At 46.7% G+C, this 19,766-nt stretch overlaps 2 protein-coding genes and 1 non-coding gene across 4 annotated transcripts in view; 2 read left to right on the forward strand and 1 right to left on the reverse strand.

The window, feature by feature from the left end:
- The first annotated feature begins 4,057 nt into the window (after positions 1-4,057).
- On the forward strand, positions 4,058-4,185 carry LOC130260290 (U6atac minor spliceosomal RNA). The gene has a single exon (XR_008841761.1). It is a non-coding gene; the product is annotated as a U6atac minor spliceosomal RNA (small nuclear RNA).
- Positions 4,186-5,483: 1,298 nt separating this feature from the next.
- Positions 5,484-16,620, reverse strand: WDR5 (WD repeat domain 5). Its single transcript, XM_056505511.1, has 14 exons — positions 16,406-16,620; positions 14,598-14,788; positions 13,696-13,804; positions 12,376-12,449; positions 11,406-11,495; positions 10,738-10,827; positions 10,015-10,098; positions 9,206-9,261; positions 9,007-9,053; positions 8,775-8,850; positions 8,426-8,459; positions 7,852-7,926; positions 7,513-7,600; positions 5,484-6,637 (listed from the first exon to the last, which is right to left on the reverse strand). The coding sequence occupies exons 2-14, from the start codon at positions 14,676-14,678 to the stop codon at positions 6,537-6,539; spliced, it is 1,005 nt and encodes a 334-aa protein (XP_056361486.1). The 5' UTR covers positions 14,679-14,788; positions 16,406-16,620; the 3' UTR covers positions 5,484-6,536.
- The window catches only part of BRD3 (bromodomain containing 3), a 46,498-nt gene continuing 42,809 nt past the window's right edge, over positions 16,078-19,766 (forward strand). Inside the window, exons 1-2 of one of the 2 annotated variants that reach the window (XM_056505498.1) lie at positions 16,078-16,396; positions 19,145-19,275. The gene's annotated coding sequence lies outside the window, so the exon portion shown is untranslated. Of the gene's footprint in view, positions 16,397-17,133; positions 17,352-19,144; positions 19,276-19,766 lie in introns of those variants that run through there. The other variant, XM_056505499.1, reaches the window with a different exon arrangement.

Genomic DNA, 19,766 nt, shown 5'->3' on the forward strand with positions numbered 1-19,766 from the left:
GGCCCAAAAATACAGACTCATCTCCCACTAGAGGTCAGTGCGAAATCAGAGATTAGCCGGAGATTTGAGCTGGGATCAAACTGTGGGAACAAGGGAGCTTTGAAACGGGGTGTAAAGAGTATGTGAAACCTCACAATCACAGGCACCACCGAGTCAGGGCTCGGTCGGGCTCAGAAACTGCTTTTCCTGTTTTCACCGAATTTCTCCACTTTAGCTGTGCCTGTTTTGGAGGCGTTTACTCCAGAAGGATGGGGTTTATCAGCGTGGTTTGGTTTTCCCCCCGGACACAGCCCTGATGTTATCACAGGGTCTATCAGGAAGGCGAACCTGCTCGGAAATCCTCCCCCAGAGCAGAGAGCCGCGGTGCCTGTGACCCCGGGCCAGTGGCCTCAGTGTGTCCCCAGGGCTTTGCACACTTGCACTGGCGGCAGCTCAGCCCTTCCCTGCAGCCACTGTGTCTGAAAATTGCCACAATGGGAATTAAGCCATTTCTCAGGTTTCTAAAAAAATAAAAAACAAAAAACCCCCACAACAACAACAACAAAACACACAACCCTAAAAAGCCTTTAAAGGATATTAATTTCCACCATCCACCTCTGTTGTGGAGGTTACAACCTCTGCTGATGAATCAGGTTCGCTGCCGTTTCCTTTTCTCACCTCTGAACACCGACCCAGAGCCCCCCCTGTGCTCCCACAGGGTTTTTGGGGGTGCTGAGCCCCCTCACACAGCCAGGCACAGCAAGGGGAATCCCTGCCCTGGGGAAATCAGGGGAGAGGAGGCCGGGGGATCCCAAATGCTGGCACACGGCCCTTTTGTACAAAACACCTCCATCCTAAAGCCACCAGCACTGCGTGGCTCGGGGCGGGAGCGCCCCTAAACTCACCCCAGATAAATCACAGCCAGGCAGCTCGGGTCTATGGGGGATGCTCGCTGTGACCCCCAGGCACGCCCCGCAGCCCGGGGAGAGCAGCACTCACCCTCCGGCAGCACGAACAGCACGGTGAGCAGAGGCAGGATCCCATGGGCACCGCCGGGCATGTGTCTGCAGAGCATGGGGGGCACCCCGGGCTCGGGGGTGAGCAGGGGTCTGGGGCAGCGGGCTGAGGTCTCCTCTCCTCCCAGCTCTTCACCTCGTCCTCCTCTCACCTGCCAGCGCTTCCAGCGGGATCCAGGGAGATGCTGTCGGTGCAGCGGGATCTGGCTGTGCCCAGCCAGCCCCTGGCTCCCAGGCTCCTTATGTCGATGCTGAATTTCTCCCTTTTGCTCTGGAGAAATTCCCCTGTTCTTTCAGTTCACGCACAGACCTGAGTGCGTATGTGCTACCCTCAGTTATTTCTGTCCTATTTCCTCTGTCCACGATCACTTCCCATTAATACCACCGTGCAGCAGCTCTTGGAGAGAAATTCTCCCTAATCAAGATTTAGTTTTAAATCCACTTCGAAATCCTCTAATTCAGTTGGATTAGGCAGAAGGGGTTTGGGGAGATGTATGGTTTTACTTTTTTTTTTTTTTTTTTTTTTTTTTTGCCCGTCTCTTTTTCCTCTCTGAGCTGCCTCATCTTCATGAACAGACCCACCGGCTTTCTGTGACATATTATGCTATTTAAAGAGGAAAGGAATAATTTTATTAAAGAGAAGCAGTCAACTAATTTTAAATCCGAGACTTGAGATCCTCTCACAAAGTACAGCTCTGGGGATGGCCCTGGGGTTGAGGGGAAAACCTGAAGGAGAGGAAAGAGGGTTTGAATGGAATGTGTGTATTTACACACAAGAAAATAGTTGTCTTAATAAAGCAGGGAGAGTTAGAGCCAGCCCGGGGCTTGGATCAGCTCTGGAGGGAGCTGGGAGTGCCAGGGGCTTGGGGAGGGGACAGGGGGACAGCAGAGGAAAGGGCTGAGCACTGACGGCTCTGCAGGGCCAGGGCCACACCCACATGGGACACCAGGGATGTCACCAGGCCCCCAGCCCCCTGTTGGCTCCTGCAGTGCTGTCCCCACAAGCAAAGCCCCAGCTCCCAGCGGAGCTAATGGGGCTTGGAGAGCTAATGCTTACTAATAAGAGAGCGCGACCGAATGCACGGGATTAAAAAATTAAAATGACAAAATAAGCTGCTTATGTAGCTCATCCAGCAAGTGCCTGCTAGCAGCACCTGAAATCCCCCACCCTGGGCACCCCAGCCCACCTCCTGTGCCAGACACAGCTCCCAGCCAGCCAGGCTTGGACCTGATCTCCAACATCTTCATTAGCAGGGATGCTGGTTCACATCTCACCAGGAGGCAGCACAAACTGGTCCAAGGAGGGGCATCTACAGCTCAGAGGGGCCAGTTGGCACCTGGCAGAAGTGCCCAAGAAATGCAGCTCATGGATTCAAATCCCTTAAACCACCCACGGTGTCTCGTTTGCCTCAAAACAATGTGATTGTAACAAATGTCTGAGACAGTAAAGCCTGAAAGCCTGGGGGAGAAGGGATAAAAGGCAGGAAATGGGATTGATTTAAACGCATGCATAAATCAGAGCATTCAATAAGGAGGGGAAACTAACTTTTAATCCCCTAATAAACTCATCAGTTATCTGGAAGGGGCAGCCTGGGCTCTGTGGCAGTGATGAAGCATCCCTGGAAGTGTCCAAGGCCAGGCTGGACAGGGCTTGGAGAACCTGGGAGAGTGGAAGGTGTCCGTGCCCGTGGCAGGGTTTGGAATGGGATGAGCTGTGAGGTCGCTCCCACCCCAAGCCGTTCTGAGAGCCTGTGGTGCAGCAGCTGCGCACAGCTGGCGGGGCCGCGCACACCCCTGGGCGCTGCACCTGGATCCGCAGTGCGGGAAAGCTCCGCTCGTCCTTCCCACCGGGAACCCGGCGGGGAGCTCGGGGAGAGCCGCGGGGTCGGGGATGGAGCGATGCCTTAGGGCGGGTCCCATTCCTTTAGGGATGATGGGGGAGTAATCCCGCGGGGAGCAGCAGCTCCTCAGTTTGAGTGAGGTGTTGCAGCGCTCATTTACAGGAATGTTCGTCTGCTTTTATCCTCTTGGGATGCCGAAGAGAAAGGCCGCAAGAAAACAGGGAAAAAACCACCCAAGCTATTCCACCTCTCCCACATCTGGAACTTGTAATTCGTCATTTGCTCTGACGGAACTCGGAGCGATTTACCAGGGAACACGTCGGGAATGGGGCTCGCTCCTGCTCGGCTGCTCCGGCTGCGGGAGATTCCAGCAGCGCATCCCGCTGGCTCTGGAATCCGCGGGATACCCGGCGGGACGGCTCAACCCCGAAGGATATCTGTCAGGAAAGCTCAAACCCGAGAGATATCGATGGGGAAAGCTCAAACCCGAGAGATATCGATGGGGAAAGCTCAAACACGAGGGATATCTGTCGGGAAAGCTCAAACCCGATGGATACCCGGCGGGAAAACTCAAACCCGATTGGATACCAGGCGGGAAAGCTCAAACCCGAGGGATATTTGTCGGGAAAGCTCAAACCCGCGGGCTGTGCATGGAAAGTTTAAACCTGAGGGATAGCCATGGGGAAAGCTCAAACCCGATGGATACCCGGCGGGAAAGCTCAAACCCGCGGGATACCCATGGGGAAAGCTCAAACCCGATGGATACCCATGGGGAAAGCTCATCGCAAACCCTGCGGAGGTTACGCGGTTCCCCCGCACACCCCGCGCTGAGCTCACCCCAGCGGCACCGCCCCACGCACCGCCCGCCGGGGGCGGGACTCGAACCCACGGACCGCGGGCGGTCCCGCCTCCATCAGCGAGGCAGGGGCGAAACCACACCCCGCGCGTCTCGGGGCAGGCGGGACAGCCCCGCCTTCTGCGCGCTGATTGGCTGAAAGTGGTGAATATATTAAAAGGGAGCGAGAATTGCGGGCATTTTGGCAATTTTACTGAGATTTTACAAGTTTTAGGGCAAATTAGGGACTTAGAGCAAAATATATAATAAAGATTAAAAAGAGATGTTACACTGAGGGGATAAAGAGTTGGAAAATTTTGCTCACACTATCTAAGGAAATATAAATTATCGGAGGTTTAAATAGACTCAAATGCAGGCCAGCTGTTGTGTTGTATGAAAGGAGAGAAGGTTAGCACTCCCCTTGATAAGGATGGAAGAGGCCCTAGTGGCCTGTACAACACACATACGGTTAAGGCACTGCCACCTACTTCGTGGCATCTAACCATGTTTTTTTTTTTTTTTCTTTCTTATTTCCTTTGCGGGAAATTCTACAAAAAAACGCAGCAGCCTCTATTTCAGTCACCCAGCTCGCCTTTTCCCTCAGCTAAAGTGGCCGGGGCAGCAGAGCCCGCAGTGGTAACACACCCCAGCAACTCTCAGTCCATATCTAAAATAAAGTCACACCTCCCCTACTCCAGCCCCTCCAGCCAGAACACAATCCTCGTTTCCAGAGCTGTGCTTGAGCTAATCCCGGCCCTCCAACCACCACAGCCATGCCAGGCTGCACAGAATTAGAGGTAAGTAGAGCTCATGCCAATCGGCCCCAGCATTAATCCCAGGTGGGATATTAAGGATTTAAATGCAGCCTTTATGAAGAGCAGCTTTACAGCAGATCCTTTACATTAGGGGTTTTTCTATCCCTGTTCAAGAGATTTCCTAGTGATAGCAGAAAATTCATCTTCCTTCTCCACAGCTCTGTGTGACAGCCAAGCTGGGCAAGCAAAGCCACTCACACACTGGGATATGAGAAGCACTGTGCCAGGAAATATTTCTGAATCAACATTAAAATGCTTTGCTGGAGTAAAATTCCACCTTCTCCATGCTGTAAAGCAGCACAGCCACATCTTGCATTGAAGAGTTTCACTAGTCTTCAAGAATAAGGCTGAAAAAAAATCATGAGTTGATCATTTTAGCAGTGGCACCAAGTCTAGACACATTGTCCCTTCCTGTGGATAATGAAAAACCTCCAAAGTCAGGGATATTATTAATAGCCATTTTAGCAGCTCAACATGAACTCTATTTTTATACTTTAAAAAGAAAACCTGTGCTTCATGTCTTGCAGCTCTTTTTCTCCAAGGGTTTCAAAGCAAGGCAGCATCAGTGCAGCACTCCAGAGGTCTGGACTGAAATTGATTTTCTGTTATTACCAAGCACATGAGGTAAATACAAAAAGGTTTTGCTTCACCAGGAGCAAAATATCCCCTTGCAGCAGAACCTTTTGGGTGCAGTAAAACTTGTGCCTCTGTGTATTTCATTCCCAGCACAAGGTAGATCCTGGATCCCTGCAAGGAGAGGGCAGCAGGAATCCTTTTCTCTGTGAGGGGTTGTAGAAATGCTGTCTCTGCTAGGACACCTTCAGCTCAATCATTTTCCTTTCATTACATAAATTTAGGTTTGTGTTTGTTCCTCTTTTTCTCTACACCTCATCCTCCCTCACTGAAGTTTCTACAGAAAACATTTCCCCTTAAAAATGTTTTTAGAAGCTTCCATGGACACAGACACTTCACATGAGCACACTCTTAACCACAAACATACACATAAAATCCCACCTTTTTATTATGGCACATGGTATTTTTCTGGATGTGTAAATACCACATGGATATGACAAAAAGGGAAAGAAATACCAATGCTGAGATAGATACAGAGTCATGCCATTTGCAATACAGCTTCATACCATGGATTGCCAAGATACAAAAAGTCTGGGTTTGTTTCTTTTTACATTGAAATAACTTTACAGTTTTCTGTGAGTTGGCTTTAGAAATAGAAGAGGCAAAATAAAAAAAAGAAAATTAAAATATGCTGAGAACAACTACAAGCAGGATTCATTTTAATGGTTAACAGAAGAACTGTAACTTTGCTCTAGAACAGCATCTATTAAACACACTTAACAAGAGGTAAGCAACTATACAGAAGGTAAGAGATTCCACCACAGGAGTCAAGTCAGGGGCAGGAAGAGGGAAATCTGGAACTGCATGGTTTTATTTGGTCACAAAGTTTGAGCTGAGTGTTTTAAAATGAAGCACCCTTAAAGATGCAGTACTCCTATTTAAAACAATACAGAAACTTCCCAAGAGACTAAAACCTACATTCTGGAAAAAAAAAAAAAAAAAAAAAAAACCTTAAAAAAATTAAAAAACAAAAAAATTAGACATTTTTTTAAAAAATTCCACACATCTCTAGGCTTGTGACTTAACTTACTGGTACAAAGTAGACTGGCAGCTCTTCCTGAAGCAGCAACAGTGCCCAGAAGCAATGCCATCAGAAAATACAGTATCTTTGGGGTGTCCAAGAGCTCTGACTCGACATCAGAATCATCCATTTATCTGCCAAAACATTAGGCAAGAAAAGGAGACACTGCATCTTTTTTTTTTTTTTTTTTTTCCACCACATTGCCCAGCTCTAGCAGAGCTAAGATGTTTTCTTTGGGCCAAGACTAACAGAAACCACTTCATCAAATATTCTTCAGGTTTCCTGCCAAACTGGATTTATGGGTGTTTTTCTTTTTTAATAATTTTTTTAAAAACTTTTTTTTGTTTGTTTTTTGTTTTTTTTTTCCTGACAGTCTCTAAAGCAATCCTGGAACATTTAACAGTCACTCTTCCACAGTTTAATTGTTTTGTCGTTTTCTAGTGCTGCTGATGCAATGATGTTTTCTGTTGGGTGACAAGCTGTGGAGATGACAACATCTGAGCAAAAAGAAAAGAGAAAAATGGAATTATTTAAATCTGGTTCATTTCTGGAAATTAGCAACTGTGTTTCATTAAGCCAAGTTATTTTTTCCTCATAGCAGAATTAAATGTTTTATTTGTAATCTTACAACTGTTGCTCCTCTGTGAGAAGAAATACAAGCAGGAAAGAATTGAGGGAAGTGTTTGACAGGATTCAAAAGGTGAGAACTCTCTAGATTTGAGTTCTTACTGTTATCAGATCATGTCAGACACAGCTGAATCAAAACCCAGGTCAGGTTTTTTGTCATGGGCTATTTCCAACATTCTGGTCAGTTCTTAGGTAACATTTCAACTTCAGAGCCTGACAATGAAAATCTGCTGCCACTGCTTTCCTTACATTTCAAATCACTGGGATCCAGCCCCAATCACTGGGATCCAGCCCCAAGCAAAGGACTGAGCACAGAGATTTCAGTCAAAACTCTGTTCTTTACAGGACTCAGACTAGGTGACATCTCATGGTTCAAGCCCAGGCACATGCACAGACATTTCCAGACCACATCAATCCTTATCCTTGGGAGATGCAGCTCTGGAAGGTGTTAACAGATCAGTCATTAATTTTATGAGACAATTAAATATCTTGACCAGTTCAGTGCTCAAGCAAATTTCCTTTGCAAGCTGATGTTAAAGTTCTCACAGGTGAAGAATAAAACATTTTCAATGCCCATAAAAACCCTTCATAAAAAGGAGCAAAACTCCCAGGGTTCAATTAAGCTTCAGCCAGACAAGAATTTATGGGTCTGAGAGTCAAAACTGGTATCAGAGAGAAAATGCTCAGGCTAAGCCTGATGATATGAGGGATATTTTATCAATAAAAACAAAATCCTCTCCCTCACCTGTGTGTCCTTGTAATTTCTGTACAATCTCTTTTGTCTGAAGGTTCCAGATATAAACCAGGTTGTCTTCTGAACCAGACACAATCCACTGCAGGGGCAGAGAGAAAACACAGTTATTTGAATCTTTCTGGTCCATATCCAAGTGCTCAGTAAACATTTCATTGCTGTCATGTGAAAGGGAGAAGGAGGAAAAATCAGGAAACCTGACAGTGAGCCCAGCTAGAGCCACAGAAAGCAGCACCCACCAAAGGAGACTTCCAGCCCCCAAATCCTGTTTTATCTACAGAGAGGAGCAGTAAAAAATGCACATAGGTAACAATAAATCAGATCAACACCAACCTTTCCACCAGTGACAGAGAAATTGGCAAATATGCAGTACTTCTCATTTTTGTGTCCTGTGTATGTCTTCAGGCACTGGAAGGGAAGGGTCACAAGACATTAATGCAACTGGGAGGGATTTTTCTGGGGAAAAAAAGCTAAACACATCAGCCTGTGCTTCCTACCCTGCCAGCTGATCTAGAGGATGCAGATGTTCTGCTCTAAAACCCAAAACAAAGCCCTAAATCTGTCCCATTACAACAGTGAAAGAGATCAAAGGCAATTTATGGTTCAAGAAAAATGCAGAAATATTGTTATACTTAATTCTCAGGGCTAAGGAGAAGGCAAGTGCATTCTTGTTTTGTTTTCTAAGACATCTTCAGTCAGAATCAGAGAATAGTTGGAATTTGAAGCGTCCATCCACCCTTTTTTAGTTTAAAACCCCTTGTCCTGTTATAACAGGCTCTGTTAAAAGTTTATCCTCTCCCCTAAAGGGGGACTGATACTTTTTTCTGTAGTACTTATATTAAAAATCACATGTAAAATCCAATTTTCCTAAAAGTTTAGTTAAGTCTACATAAAGAGAAAGAATTACCTTTCCTTTGCTGTAGTCCCAAAGTTTAAGAGTGCTGGAAAACAAAAGAAAAACCAAGATTTTAGTTCCTGGAAGTTGGGTTTTTTTAATCTAAAAAGTTCCTAGTAGCTTAAAAATGTTTCTCCAAGAGTCTGCATGGATCATTTTGGCCTGGCTTTGGAATGCAAGGTTAGTTAACCCCCAAAATATCAATTTTACTGCCATGCCATTCATATTCTCCTCCACAGAAATCACTATATATGAACTCATGTATTACCATTACTATGGCAGCCAAAAAAGTAAAATAAAGCATCATCTAACACTCCAAATTTCAAATCTGTGTGTTATTCTCCTTTTTTTTTTTACTTACTTGTCCAAAGTTGCAGCTAATATGTATTTGCCATTTGGTGAGAACTTCACAAAAGACACAGGAGGGTTATCATCATCTACAGCAAAATTAAAATCAGTGTTACAAAGTGCACAGCTGTGTTGTCTCACTGACAGAGGGTCTCTTTTGCCATTCATTTGTTTTTAATAGTTTCACTGAAACACAGAAAATCTGTGTGAAAAACAGAGCCCAGACAAGAAATATTTCTACTCACCAATCAGTGTTTTCAAGCACTGGCCTGATGCTGTATCCCAGATTCGACTGTTAAAAAAACACATAAAAATCATTATCATTGGGTTTGAAGTCTTTTATTACAATCTTAACATTACAAATGCAAACTTCTTTTTTTTTAAGAAGTGTTTTTAAAATTTAAAAGGTGCAAAGAGTGATGCAGAGAAGAAATAATCACTTACCAGAGTCCATCATAGCTACTTGACACTATCAGGGATCCATCACGATTAAAATGCACCTGTAATATTATTAACACTAATTATTAAAATAATAACTTTATTGATGTTCATAAAGATCAATTGTTCAAGCTCCACTGCAAGTCCTTATTTTCCATTTCTGACATGGAACATATCAGGAGAAAAAAACTGATTATTTTAAGGGCATGGAATAGAATCTCTTATATAGCCACTTATGTGTTTTAAAGTAATTTTCTGCTATTTATATCTAAAGAACAATTCTTTAGAATTATTACTATTAAGAGCCATTTGTAAGTGTGACATATCTTTTACACATGGCAGAACAATCATGTCAGAACAGCCACACATATCTGAAGCTCAGATTTTTTTCAGTGTTCATTTCAGAGACACCTCGTGGTTTTCCTTAATTCCAATGGATATTGCTGAATTCCAAGTTCATTTCTCCTATGAAATGACTGAGATTTAAAACAGGAGTGTTCTATGGAACAACTTCAGCAATGATAAAGAAATGCAGGTTGCTCTCTGAGCATCAAGTGCCACAAATCTGTGTCCAGAATGACACTGAGGCATGCCTGGCACACCTCTGCACTATTCACATTTACAGCCAGGACCAAAATCCACAATCCTGGAGAAAACACCACTCACTTCATCCCCACTGGCAGCAACCACAGCCCAGCCTGGACTCTGTGTAAGGGCTCAGTAACAGAGCACAAAGTCACCCCTCTAGAGGGGCAGGAGAGGAGCTCTGCTAACAAAACCAGCAATTTTGTGTTCACTGATCAGGAGGGACTTACAGCTGAAACTGGGTCAGAGTGAGCAGGCAACGTCTTGAGGCACTTCCCTGTTTTCACATCCCATATCCTCACACTCTCATCAAACTGCAGAGGGAAGAGAGGCACAGGGGGTTCAGTCAAGGCACTCAGTACAGCTTGGCTACAGCATGAAATCTTATCCCAGCTGGGTCAGAAAGGCCAGGACACAACCAACAGGCTGGGAACAGCTCCCTGAATTCCTTGGCTCCATGCAGGAGGGATTAAAGGCTTTTCCCCAAGCAAACACAGCAGGGGCAATGCACAGCTCACCTGACTACAAGCTGTGCTTGTGAGGGAAAATTGAAATGGGCTCTGTGATTCATATTCTTTCATTTAATATTGTTTTCAAACAATGATCTGACCCAATCTGCAGAGGGAGAGGTGATTAGAAGTCATCCTTTAGATAAGTCAGAATCCAGGTGATTAGAAAGTGTAAGATGTACTATAAATTCTGTAATCACTACTTATAAATTGTATTAAATCAATCCTTCCTGCAGAAATCCTGTGCCATTCTAATCATAAATTAGGGTGTTACACTAATCAAAATAATCTGTTAAGAAAATAAAACTGTAATTGCAACTATGATTTAATGCCATCATCATTCTGCCAAGGATCCCTAAAGAACCTGTCTGTCCCTTCAGTGACAAGTGACAGAGTGTGTAGTACTTGCTTCCCACAAAGGAAAAAAAATTAGAAACCACTCACTGAGCCAGAAACGATGAGGTTTGACTGAGGGTTGAAATTGCAGCAGAAAACGTAGTTACTGTGCCCTTTCAATGTCTTTAAGCACTTACCCTAAAATAAAATTCAGCAGAGTTAAATACACAGCATCACCCAGCACCATAAAAGCACCCAGAGAGACCACATTAAGGTTAATCACTGTGCAGCACAGAAAGAAACCATCTCCAGCCCCAGATTTAGATGGGCAGAGAGCCAGTTGCAACAAAGCAGGAAAGAAAAAAACAATATAAAACAATCATCAAGATTGCAGGGAGGTGCAAACCCTTTGGGCAGCTCAGGAAGATCCAAACCATTTAACATCCCTAATCAAAACACAACCAAATTATCCACTTCTCTGTCATGAGAGAATGGGGGGGAAGCAGAAATAAGTGTGGCTGTGCTAAGAAGTTACAAAAAGGTTTCATCTGAGAGGCTTTTTGCTGTGGTTCTGTCTCCATCACCAGCTTTAGTGCTCTCTCAGAGCACAACAGGCTCCTCAGGGTACCCACAAGCATCCCACTCTTTCCAAGAGCAGACAGCACAATTCATTCCTCCTCAGCCCATTCACCAGCTTGTTACAAGCAGGAACACAAGTGAAGAAGCAAATTCTGGAGAAAAATAAAAGGTAAATAAATAATAATTCCTGCCCTTACCGAGCTTACATCCCATATTTTGAGAGTTTTGTCATCGGAGGCAGAGACAAGGAGGTTGGAATCTGATGACCAAGCAACATCAGAGATCCCCTAAAACAAAGGAAAACAATTCTCTTCTCAGCTCTGCTTGTTCAGCCCCACAGAAAAGTGGAAAACATAGATTACATTCCCAGCTGAAGCTTGAATGAAAATTCAGCACTGAGAGTCAGGATTTCAGTGATTTTGCTGGGTTAAGAGCTCCTCTGGCACAAGTTAATTTTAAGCTGAGCCACATACTCTGAGAACCTCAGCAGCTCATTCACACAGTTCTTACTGTGGCCACCAAAACCCTTTGTTAGAATTCCTAAATAGAATGCTCATAAATTAATCTGAGTAAGTGGTTTTTCTTCATGACAAATGGTTGCTCTTTACAGTCCAAATCCCCAAAGGCTGGAGAAGATTCCAGTGGTTTTTCTTTTGATAAATCTTCATTTTTGCTCATGAAACTTCAGCATGTAAAAAACTTTAAAAAAAAGAAAACCAAAGGGCTTGGGAGTTTTGTGTTTTCTTTAGAACTTTGCAGAATGAGTAAGTGTTGTGTTTATGTAGGCAAACCCACAAGAAAAATTCAATCTCCTTAAAAGGCAAGTGTTTTGTTTCTTATACAAAGGGAAGATGGAACAGGACACACTGTCAGAACTCACAGGGATTTTCACCCAGCAATGCTCTGCCCTGTGTCTGAGGTGGGTTTTCCTGAAATTCAGGGACACAAGAAGCTGGCAGGGCACTGGGAATGCAGGTGTTCCCATATTCCCAGCCTGCCCCAATATTACTCCAGCAATTCCAGGACTATATAAACAAAAAACTACAAAATAAGACTGAAGAACAAACTTACACAGGCAGAACTAACCAAGAATGGAAATTTCTGAATGAGGAGAAGAAAGCAAAATTCTTCCCAGCTAAATTCCCCCAGTAATCATCTCATACTTACCAGCTTATGACCAGATATTGTTTTTTCAAACTTGCCATCATATGCTCCCCAAATTTTAATGAGTTTGTCAGCAGCTGGAAAAGAATGTGCCAGTTCAGAGGTTAATTAACAGCACTGCCAGAGCTGTCCCTCCCAGGTGAAAGGAAATAAGTTAACTCTGGTTCTGGGCAGTTCTCCCTCCCCAGGCAGACCTGAGGGAAGGAGGTGATATGGAATTGGTGAAGAACAGCTTCCTACACAGCACTCTGCAGCAGCTGAGGTTACATAAGCTGCCTGGAATGCAGAGACACTCCAGCAGCTTTAGTTTCTCTCTTGACAAATTGGGTTTCTACTTTTGTTTTAGACTGCCAGTGGTAAAAGTAGTGCTGGTCCACGGGAATGCTTGAAAGGCTTTTGCCCCAAAAAGAACAATAATTACACCACAAGCTGGACTGAATGGATGCCTGCAGAAACCCAAACACATTATCCATGGTAACTTGCAAAACAAGCCAGAGAAAAAAGTTACTATTTGCCAGATATAGTCTGGAAAACATGTTCAGGGGAGAGGGGAGGGGGACTCTGATGGGGACACTGTAAGAATGATTTGTATGGCACAGTGTTTTATTGAGGCTGTTTGCAGTTAAGTCAAAGCCCCAAGCCATTCCCATGTCTGGAAGATGTTCCAGTGACCCTCACTGTCATATTCACCATTTCCAGCTGCCCTTTCCCTACACATGGATCCTCTCTGGATCACTGACAGTCACAGAAGCACATTTTCAAGGCAAAGCTGTCAAGCAGTGCTGAACACCAAAAAAACCCTTATGAAATACCAAAGCTGACAGAAAGGGAACTTGTTCTATCACTTAACAGTGAAACACTATTTACAACAACCCTCTGCACTTCACTGGGGCATCAAAGCCTCTGACTGCCAACCACCACAGGCACACAGGACAGAGCATGTGCATCCAACTCTGCAGCCCAGCAGCACCTTCCTTATCTCCCACAGGAAAGTTGTGCAAAAGTTTAATTTAAAAGCTTAAACTTCTAGTGATACAGAAAAGCACAAGGGTCTCCTCTGCACAGGAAAGAATCCTGTGTTGGTTTTTGCCCACTTGCTCAGTAAGGAAAGCTGGACAGGTGAGGGCTCTCCTGGCAATGCAAAGACCCAGTCCTCAAAGTAACAAAACTTAAATTATCTTGAAGAATGACAGCTTTGGTATCACTTTTAAGAAAAAGCATGACATGACATGCCTTCTCTCCCTGATGGAGGCAGCACTGCAGACAGGCCCTTTTCAAGGCCCACATTTGTGTCTGAAATGAGAGAAAAGCAGGAATACTTACAGGAGCTGGCAAGCCACTCTCCATTAGGACTAAACTTGACTGATGACACTGCCTTTGTGTGTCCTGCTAATGTGAACTTGAGAGCATAGTTTGGCTTTACTGGGGCAGGCTGTAAGAAACAAATGTATGAATGAGTTAAACTCCAAATTCAGTATCTCAGTGGCCAGCTCTGGTCAGGACAGAGGAATGGACCAATGTTCACCATAACAGAATCCAGAACTTACATCACATTTACATTCCCATTCCCCACCAAATGCAAAAAACAACCAAACATCCTTTCAGTCTGGGGCCTCACTGCTCCAAGCACAACACCAAGTCACCCCTGGGGTGAATTCCATCCAAGCCAGTAACCAACAGGTGAGAATAACCCAACAGCCCAACCACAAAGTGCCTGGCACTTCCAAGTGATATTCTTGATATTGATCAGGGCTTTCAAGTGTTTGCATTTTCACCCTGATCATGAATTAAACACATGCCCCTAAAATCCCCGCTTTTACCCACTGAAAAGGCTTCATGGTTTCAAAGAACCTGAATAACTGTTTCCCCACTCCACAACTAGAGATTTACCAATTCTCCAGCCACCTCCAAGCATTCCAAAGATAAAACAAACAGCTTTTGTCGTGATCACAATGACAAGAACCATTTCACTAGTGAGAACTTTCCCAAAACAACAACAAAAAAAACCCCACTTAGCACTACAGCAGAGCTGCACTCCATCCACTTTTCCCATAAAATCCTCAGCACGAGACAACAGCAGAAATAGCCACATGGAAAAGAGCTTAATTTTATAATAATAATCTTAATAACATTAGAATTCAAATCTCTGATTCTGTCTGGCTGCTGAGTATTCAGGTAGCTCCAGGTGTTTTTAACAGTGATATTTTTTGGAGCCCCACACACACCTTGCTCTGATTGGTCGAGGAGGAAGGAGTAGATTGTGTTTTGGTGGATTCTGCATCTGGCTTCTTTTCTTCTGTTGCCATGGTTCTGGAGCTGGCAAATGAGACTTATGGGTGCTTGAAGGGGAGAATGAATGTGCTGCTTCAAAAGGCAGCTCTTGCCACCGAGAGGAGAACCACACTGAAAGGAAAACCTGGAAGAAAAACAAAATATTCTCATTAGCTGTCAAAAAGATTCTCAGCATGCACGAGAGTGAGACTGGTCAAAGCACAGGTTGCCAGAAACCAGTGTGAAAACCCCTATTTATTATCTGTTGAACAACACAGCAGTATTTTAGGCTTTCAGACCTACTTATGTGCAAGACCAAGAACTCCAGCCACGGCCTTTGATCACTCCTTGGAAAGCTTTTTCCAAACAGAAGTGCAGCACAAGAGCTTTGAGGTGTGGCAGGGTTTTCATACTGCAGACCCCAAAACACTTGTAACAAGTACTTAGCACAGGGTAAATACAGTAGTTTGTATGGAACATGGAAGAACAGCCCAAGGCCCTTCTGTTTTAATTTATTAAACTAGAGGCATAAGAGATGATAAAGAACACAAAAAATAAGCAGCATTTGCAAAGCTTGAGACCTGACTAGATTCCTTTCACCTCAGAATGTGAATATTTTGGTGTCATATTTCCCTGCTGAAAGGTCTGAGCATCAAACCATCCCCATCTCCACTCAAGAATTCCCCCTGACTGGCAGCAGCCTTGGATCAGCCTCTCCAGACTCGATTTCTGTAACAAGACCTGATGGAGTGCAGTGCCAGGATTCTGTAATCGGGGCTGATGCTGCAGAGGGAACAAATCTCCACTGCAGCTCAGCCACATTTCAGCTCAGGAACAGAATCACCCCCGGCTCACACTGTCAGGATTTGCCTTCTAAGTGCATTTGCAACATCGCAGCTCCTTTTGCTGGTGGCAGCAGATTCGGGAGCAGCGTTTGCTCTCAGGATCCACCGGCATTCCAAGCATCTCCCTCCCCACAGGGTGCAGCGCAGGACGCTACCAGTTGCCTGCCGGCTGTGCTGGGTGTGGGGAGATCCCAAAATCCCAGAAAGGGCCAGGCTGGAAGGGAGCACAGGGTCATCCCAGAGCACATGGTACGAGATCGCATCCTGATTGCTCAGGGACACTCCCCGGCCAATCTGGGGGCCGCAATAAGAAATTAAACTTTCCTAACGCAGATCCCCACTCCTTTTCATCTGGAGCTCATCCGAACCCGAGATGCCAAAGCACCGCAGCATCGCTGCCCGGGCCCGGGCGGGCTCCACACCCGGGGGGCTCCCAGGCCGGAGCATCCCCCGCCACGCACGCGGTACCGATCACCGATCACAGCCCTGAGCCCCGAAATCGGCCCCGAACCGCCCCTTCCCTCGCTGGGAATGTGGGGGGAGCTCTCTGTGGAGAGTGGGGAGGGGTGACCATGGGGGTCCGCACGCGGTACCGATCACACCCCCAGCCCCGAACCGCCCCTTCCCTCGCTGGGAACGTGGGGGGAGCTCTCTGTGGAGAGTGGGGAGGGGTGACCATGGGGGTCCGCACGCGGCCGGGGGAGGGCGGGGGCCGGGCCGGGGGGAAGGGAAGGGAAGGGGAGCGGGCGGGCTCCGCGCGCGCTGCCTGAGGGGAGGCGGCGGCGGCGGCGGCGCGCGCGGGCAACGGCGGTGCGGGAGAGAGAGCCCCGGGCGGTGCGGGAGACGAGGAGGAGGAGAGGAGGAAAGGAGGAGGAAAGGAGGAGCCGCCGCCTCGCTCTCTCCTCTTGGTGACTTACCGGGGGATGGGGAATGGGGAAAAGGGGGGTGCGGCCGCCACCTCCTCCGCGGCGAGGGAGGAGCGCGGCCGCGGGAGGGGAAAGGGGGGGACGCGGCGGCGGCGGCGGGTCCGGGTCCGCCAGGCGGGGAATGCGGGGCGGCGCCTGCGCGGAGCGGGCCGGAGGCCGCACAATGCCGCTCTCTCCCGGGAGCGCTACGGCGCGGCCCGAGAGCCAAAAGAGCGGCGCGAGTGCGCGCACGGGCGGAGCCAGGCTGTGGCGTCGTGCCCGCCCCTTCCCTCCCCTCATTCTTTTCCCTCATTCTTTACCCTCCCCTCCTTCTTTTCCCTGCTTTCCCTGCTTTCTCTCCTTCGCCTCCACCGCCGCCGCTGGCTGTGGGGAGCGCTCTGCCCGTGCGGCCCGCACCCGTGCCGGTGTGGCATTGCGTGTGGCGAGCGGGGCCCGTACACACCGGACCCGCACACACCGGAGCCCGCACACACCGGGGCTTGTACACCCCGCGGCCCGCACACACTGGGGCTCGCACACACCGGGGCTCGCACACACCGCGGCCCATACACACCGAAGCTCGTATACACCGGGGCCCGCACACACCGGGGCTCGTAAACACCGGGGCCCGTACCCATACACACTGGGACTCCTACGCACCGGGGCCCGTACGCCCCGGGTCCCACACGCACCGGGACTCGTACAAACCGGGGCTCGCACACACCGGGGCTCGTACAAACCGAGGCCCATACCCGTACACACCGAATCTCGCACACACCGGGGGTCGTTCACACCGGGATGCGGTGGCCAGGGCGCTGCTGCCCGGCCCGGGGCCGTTGAGCCCGGCTGGAGGGGTTAGGTGTCGTTGGGGTGCAGCTGGGCCCCGTTGGATTCACACCGATAAAAGCGGCTGTGAGGAGGGCAGGCCAACCCACGCGCCGGAAATATCTATAATAATGTCTGTATAATGTCTGTAATATCAATAATAATGTCTGTAAGGTGGAGGTCGGGCTCTTCTCCCCGGCAGGGCGTGGGGAGTCATCCTCAAGCTGCGCCAGGGGAGGTTCAGGCTGGACATCAGGGGGATTTCTTCAAGGAAAGTGGTGTTAAACCTTATATATTAATATATATATATATAATATTAATATTAATATATATTAATATATATTAAACCTTAAATATTAATCACTGGAGCTGCCCAGGGAGGTGATGGAGTCCCCACCCTCGGGGATGTTCAAGGAATGACTGGATGTGGCTCTCAGTGCCATGATTTAATTGACAGGCTGGATTCTGTGATCCTGGAGGTCTTTTCCAAGTTAGTGGTTCTGTGACTATAATGCTGATGTTTGAGCCATTTAACACCCTAATCCTCAGCTGGGTGAGAGGGTATCTGAGGCAAGGTGGTTTTCTCACCGTATATTCACACAAAAAACCCTGACTCAGAAAAGTGTTTAATTCATTAAGGCCAAAGAGCCCAGTTACAGTTAAACATGTGTTTAAGTGATTTTCTGGAGAGCAGTAGGTTATTTCTGAACCCACACGTTGCAGTCTGCTTTCAGTTAAGGGGGAAGAAAAGGAGACGTGTGTCATTTACTGGCCCTTTAACACAGGAAGATATTTCACTTCCAAAAATTCTAGTGGCAGTTGAGAAAGGAAAAGATGAAAAAAACCTGTGGTGTAGTGAAGCCAAGGCCTTTCTCCTCCAGCCTGGAATCCTGCAGCAGAAATCTGGAGAATTAGCCCTGCCCTCGAAACTCAGGGAGGTAAAACACAGAAGAGCTGCACACTCACCAGAACAATATTAGGAAACAAATCCAGTTAAATCCCTGGTGCTTATTCTTCCAGATGGTTTTGGCTTAATGTTTTCAGTCTTTTAAACAATGAATATGAAAGAAAATGGGAGAATACAAATCAGCAGTATAATGCTATTTATAGAACCTTTTTCATGGCAGGGTGTTTTTTGTTTCTTTCATGTTGGAGATAAGTTTGTATTTTGCCTTTCAGTGTCTGCTTTGGGAATTTTTGTCTGATATTTTTCTATATATAGAAAATACATATAAATATATTTATATGTGTGTAGAAAATACATATATGTGCATGTATAAAAATCTTTATCTGCTCTGAATAATACCTGAAAACTGTAGCCCTGACTACAAATTAAGTGTAATCCTAAACAACCCCTTAGCCTCTAAGTGTCCTGGCTGTTTTTTTTAAACTAGTTTAAAGTATGATAAACTCCATTTGGCCAAGTACCTGATTCCATGCCAGGCAGAGTTTTTGATAGCATGGAGCTTTCAGGAACAGCACGAGCAGGGGCATTTCTTTGGGACTGCAGCACATCCCCAGGGCTCTGCACAGACAAAAATTCAGATTAAATTTCACTTGATGGTTATGAATCATCTGTGTGGGTCTTTCTTGCTCCCCCAGCCAGGCTTCCACAGCTGGGATCAGCAGGATGTGACATCTGTCCAAACTCTGGGAAAGCGTGGGGCTTGGCAGGCTTCTCCCTCACCAAATCTTTCATTCCCTTTGCTTCCAAGCAGCCTGAACTTGGGGACGTGCCAAGTGCACTGAAAAGACACCTGTCTGAGGTGTTTGTGGGAGAGCAGCTTCCCATGGTGATGAAAGGGAAAGGAAAATGGGAGGAAGTGGCTGCTCCCAGTGCTACTGGGGTCCCTTTGGGAGCTTTCAGGGTGTCAGGAGCTGTGCCCATGGCTCCTGCTGTGACCAACGTGTGTGATTTTGTCCCAGGCTGCAGCGTGAGCAGCACTGATCCAAAGGACCTTGTTGCTTGTGGAAAAGCTCCCAGGAACTTCACTACAGCCTGGACCTGCTCTTTAGGCCTGCCTGCTGCACAGCAGCTCGTGCTTACGTTTGTAGTGGTGAGTAATCAGACACGGGGCTTACAGGCTCTGCGAGCCCATGTTTATGTTTTGGCACAATTAGCAATCTCAGCTCGCATTTTTATTTGCTTGGGCCCCTCAGCAGACAGAGGAAGTGCAGAACAGACTTGCTGTGTGCTACACTCTGCTCCAGAAACAGAACTCAGGAGAGACCTGCTACATCTTTTAGGCTTCTAAAGAGCAGCTGATCCCTGACACTGAGCTGTTTCTGGGTGGTTCCTAACATGCTGCTCTGTTTTGTTTTTTTCCCCTAAATCCCAGATACATCACATTCATATGTTTCTTCTGGGATTTAAAAACAAACACTGAACCTTTTCCAGGATGATATTTCTACCTCCCCCACTACACTCTGAGCCTTGCTTGCATCATTGCCAACATTTGTTCATTTAAAGCAAGGAAATCTTAGCCCAGTGGAGAGCAGGTAGGATTGGAATCATCCTGCCCTGGGAGGGATGTGTACAAACACTTAG

This window comes from Oenanthe melanoleuca, chromosome 17 (genome assembly GCF_029582105.1).
Source record: "Oenanthe melanoleuca isolate GR-GAL-2019-014 chromosome 17, OMel1.0, whole genome shotgun sequence".
NCBI classification, from domain to species: Eukaryota; Metazoa; Chordata; class Aves; order Passeriformes; family Muscicapidae; genus Oenanthe; species Oenanthe melanoleuca.